Source organism: Erinaceus europaeus, chromosome 13 (assembly GCF_950295315.1).
Source record: "Erinaceus europaeus chromosome 13, mEriEur2.1, whole genome shotgun sequence".
NCBI lineage: Eukaryota > Metazoa > Chordata > Mammalia > Eulipotyphla > Erinaceidae > Erinaceus > Erinaceus europaeus.
In genome coordinates this window covers 41,313,736-41,318,726 of record NC_080174.1, presented here as the reverse complement: position 1 = coordinate 41,318,726, position 4,991 = coordinate 41,313,736, and the positions used below count along the sequence as shown (strand labels likewise).

The 4,991-nt window shown below is 49.0% G+C and overlaps 1 protein-coding gene across 2 annotated transcripts in view; it reads left to right on the top strand.

Moving 5' to 3' along the window:
• The first annotated feature begins 704 nt into the window (after positions 1–704).
• Positions 705–4,991, top strand: part of CRYBG2 (crystallin beta-gamma domain containing 2) — a 37,208-nt gene continuing 32,921 nt past the window's right edge. Inside the window, exon 1 of one of the 2 annotated variants that reach the window (XM_060205595.1) lies at positions 705–846. In XM_060205595.1, coding sequence (XP_060061578.1) covers positions 731–846 — 116 coding nt within the window. In that variant the 5' untranslated portion in view covers positions 705–730. The remainder of the gene's footprint in view (positions 847–4,991) is intronic. The other variant, XM_016187919.2, reaches the window with a different exon arrangement.

Genomic DNA, 4,991 nt, shown 5'->3' with positions numbered 1-4,991 from the left:
CAGGTTCAATCTACAGCACCACTATAAGCCAAAGCTGAGCAGTTCTCTGGTCTCTCTCTATATCTTACTCATAAAAAAAAAATTACTTTAAGGATCAAAGATCTAAAACAAACAAACAAACAAAAAACTGGATAGGGTCACCTGCAGGGCTTCAGGGATAAAGGTGATATCAACTGCTAAAAGAGGCAAAGTCTGTGACTCCCTGCCTTCTGTGGTGATGATGGCTCCAGGCACCGGAACATCATGCTTCCAGGTCATGAGTGGACGCTGACACCCCTGTGTTCCTGCTCTGCTGCCCCCCCACTCAGATCGGGCGTTTGCGGGGGAGGGCGGCTGGGCTGCCCACACAGCCACAGCAGGGAGCATCGGCAAAGGAGGGCACAGTGGCCTCCTGGAAATAGACAAGAAGGTGGTGAGCAACAACAAACACGTGGACAGGTGCTGGAACGTCTGCTTAGAGCAGAGGGCAGTGTGTACCATGCTTCGCAGCACAGGGAGATGAAGCTCTCTGGCAAAAGTTTTAGGGAGGCTGTCGCCCCGACAATGTGCACTCCTTGCTGGGCTGGGCACCCCAGGGCTGCTCTTCCGCCTGCACCGGCCGGGGCGGGCGGGGCTACTATTTGCTCAGGGCAGAGGAGGCGTAGCTCCGCTAATGAGCGGATCCGGTGACTCCCGCGGGCCAGCAGCTGTCGGTGGCCTGAGGGCTGAACCTTCAGGCCCCGTTTTCGCCATGGCGGAGCGACGCGGGAGCTGGGGGGCCCGCCTGATGCGCCGCCTGGTGCGACTAAAGGCCTGGAGGGAGTGCAGGGGGAAGCGGAGCCCGCAGGAGCCCGGAGGCCGGGATAGGTGAGGGGCATGGAGCAGGGCGGGCTGAAGCTCTCCAGGTCCGTGTGTGTTGGATATTCACACAGATGTGTGTGGGTGTCTTGGAACATAAAAATACACACATATGCAATATAACACGACGTTGGATCTGGGAATGTGAATTGGTCTTTATAAAGTCCCTGTGATCTTTTAAAAGCGTAAAACCTTGGCAAATCCCTGAGTCAAGCAGTGTAAAGACAAAAGTAACAGCTACTTAGGCCTGTGGACTTTGATTCTCACTTCATAGGCGGTTTTGTGCTTGGTCTTCCTGATTCTGTCAGGACATCAGGTTCCTGAAACATTTCAGAAGGCAGTGTGTTTGACCCTAGATGCAGAAGTTACTCTGTCACTTTAGACTATACTAACAGTAACCCTCTGTTTGCCCTTTGCTTGGTGCTGTATCAAGATTATCTCATGTAATCCTCCCAGCAGCGATGAGACAGGTATTCTGGTGATTCAGACAGGGAAATGAGGTTCCGAGGAGTGACGTCACCTACCCAAAATCACACAGCTGAGACATGGTGGTGTCAGGATATAAGCTTAAGCAGTCTGACTCCAGAGCTGCCCCTGAACTCCAGGCACCACTGACCATGTGACCTTGGACAAATGGCTTTATTTTCAAACTTTTTTTTCACTATTTAAACTTTTAATTTAATTTTATTTATTTGATTTTGGATAGAGGCAGAGAGAATTTGAGGAGGAAGGAGGAGACAGAGAGAATGAGACACCTGCGGCACTGCTTCACTGCTTGTGAAACTATCCTCCTGCAGGTGGAGACTGGAGGCTTGAGGCCTAGTCCTTGTGCATGATAACACATATGGTCTACTGGGTCTGCTATCACCTGGTCCCCGCTTTATTATTTTTTATATATATTTTTATTTTTTCCCTTGTTTATTGTCATTGTTGTTGTTGCTGTCGTTGTTGTTGGATAGGATAAAGAGAAATGGAGAGAGGAGGGGAAGACAGAGGGGGGTAGCAAAAGATAGACACCTGCAGACCTGCTTCACCACCTGTAAAGCAACCCCCCTGCAGGTGGGGATCCTTAAGCCAGTCCTTGTGCTTCACGCCACATGCTTTTAACTTGCTGCGCCACCGCCTGGCTCCCTGGCCCCCACTTTTTAAAACTGAGTGACAACGGAGCACATGCACTACCTGGTTCCAGGCTAATTTTTTTTAAATAAGATTTATTTTTACATTTTTTATTTTCCCTTTTGTTTCCCTTATTGTTTATCATTGTTGTTGTATAGGAGAGAGGAGGGGAAGACAGAGAGGGGTGAGAAAGATAGACACCTACAAACCTGCTTCATCACCTGTGAAGCGGGCCCCCCCCCCCCGCAGGTGGGGATCCTTAAGCCAGTTCTTGTGCTTCACGCCACATGCACTTCTGATAGACAGAAAGAGAAAGGAAGAGACACCATAACATTGATCCATCAACCATGGTACAGCTTCCTCCTGTACCATGGTGGCCATATGTGATGTGAGGGTTTGAACCCAGAGCCACATGCATGGCAAGGTGCTAGCTCTACCAGATAAGCTATCACCCTGATCACCTCTTAAAAATAACATACTTGGTGCCAACCTACTATGGAAAGACAGAGGCAGGCTGGGAGTATGGATCGACCTGTCAACGCCCATGTTCAACGGGGAAGCAACTACAGAAGCCAGACCTTTCACCTTCTGCATCCCACAATGACCTTGGGTCCATACTCCCAGAGGGATAAAGAATAGGAAAGCTATCATGGGAGGGATGGGATACGGAGATCTGGTTGTGGGAATTGTGTGGAGTTGTACTCCTCTTATCCTATGGTTTTGTTACTGTCTCCTTTTTCAAATAAATAAAAAAATAAAAAATAATAACATACTTGGAGGAGCCGGGCAGTAGTGCAGTCGGTTAAGTGCAAGTGGTGCAAAGCGCAAGGACCGGTGTAAGGATCCCTGTTCGAGCCCCCAGCTCCCCACCTGCAGGGGAGTTGCTTCAGAAGTGGTGAAGCGGGTCTGCAGGTGACTATCTTTCTCTCCCCATCTCTGTCTTCTTCTCCTCTCTCCATTTCTCTTTGTCCTATCCAACAAAGACAATATCAATAATAACTACAACAATAAAACTACAAGGGCAACAAAAGGAAATAAATAAACATTTTAAAAAAACTTTAAAAATTAGCATACTTAGGAGTCAGGCAGTAGTGCAGCGGGTTAAGCCAGGTGGCACAAAGTTCAAGGACTGGCGTAAGGATCCCAGTTCGAGCCCCCAGCTCCCCACCTTCAGGGCAGTCACTTCACAGGCAGTGAAGCAGGTCTGCAGGTGTCTTTCTTTCCCCCTTCTCTGTCTTCCCCTCCTCTCTCCATTTCTCTGTCTTATCCAACAACAACATGAATAACAACAGTAATAACTACAACAATAACTCAACAAGGGCAACAAAAGGGAATAAATAAATATTAAAAAAATAACATACTTATCTTTTAGTGAGAGAGAGAATCAGACCATCATCCTGGTATATGTGATGCCAAGAATCAAACTCAAGACTTCATGCTTGACAATCTAATACTTTATCCATAGCATCACCCTCCAAGCCATGCCTACATCTTTTAAAAATACCTCTGTTGGGAGTTGGGTGGTAGCACAGTGGTTAAGCGCACGTGGCGCAAAGCGCAAGGACCGCGTAAGGATCCTGGTTTGAGCCCCTGGCTCCCCACCTGCAGGGGAGTCGCTTCACAGGCGCTGAAGCAGGTCTGCAGGTATCAAAAAAAACACAAACAAAAAATATCTCTGTTATTTAGTAGATGTGTGAAAGAGGGAATTTCATATGAGACAAGAGGGAAACCAGAACACCCTGCTTCTCTAGTACATGCAGTGCTGGGGATTGAACCAGGATCCATATGCAAGTCCAGCAATCTACCAGTTGAGCCACAGAATATCTCTGTGTGTTTTGAAGATTTGTTTAATATATTTCATGAATGAGAAGTCAGAGTACTACTCTGGCATGTGCAGTGTCTGGAACCAAAGCTAGGGTGTGAAACATACCCTCTGCTCTACCTGCCTAGCCTCTCCCCACACTCATTCCACCCTCACACCTCCTTCATCTCTCTGAGTCTAGTTTACTGATAGCTATGGTCTGAATGGAAGAAAAAGGGTTCTGTGAACAGTGGGTGCTGGAGGCTGGGAGAGGGGGTAGTTAAGAGGACCCCAAAAATTCACAGCCCTGTATGTGAAAAGAGCACTGGGGTGTGCTGTACCTATGTCTGCAGTTAGTGGGCAATGTCCTGATCTTATCGTGACCCAGCTGTCTATGGGCTGCCCAGGGAGGGGGAAGGGCGTGGTGGGGCAGAGCCAGGGGAGGGGTTTATGCTGCTCTCTCACCCCAAAGAAAGGGGAGGGGGACCTGATTGATCGTCCTATGCCTGGGTGCCTAGCTGCTGCCCACACCCTATTGAGCTGCCACCCTCTCCCGGAAGACACACCCTCCTCCCCCTTTCACCTGCCTGGCAGAGACCTGACTTATAGGCCCGAGTGGTGCTGCCCCTCCCTTCCCCACTGGAAAGGAGGTGGAGTTGTGGCACAGGTGAGTCAGCAATGGGAGGGCTGGAGAAGGATGGCGCAGGCTCCTGGGCATTGTGTGTGTGCACTGGGACTCGGTTCTCACAGACATGGGGATGGAACCCTACACTGAGGCGAAAGCCCCTGGCTCCTGTGACCGCTTCCCTTGCATGGGGGACAAAGTCCAAGAAGAAGTCTCCAAAGTACTTCCCTCTGTCCCCATCAGCAAGTGATGGCCAATTCACATTTGCAGTGGGGTGATCCTAAGTTTCTCACCTCCAGAACTCACTAGCTCTGTGACTCCAGGCAAGTCACTTCACCTCTCTGGGCCTGGTGGCCTTATCTGGAAAATGGGGGCACTAAAGGGGGCAAGGTGAAGGCACACCTGGCTAAGAGCTTACAGTGAGCAAGGACCCAGGCTCAAGCCCATGGTCTCCACCTACAGGAGGAAAGCTTCACTAGTGGTAAAGCAGGTCTGCAAGTGTCTCTTTGTCCCTTTCTCTATCTCCTGTTCCCCTTTCAATTTCTCTGTTGCTATCCAATAATAAATAAATTAAAATATTAAAAAAAAAATTTTAAAAAGAAAAAGGACATG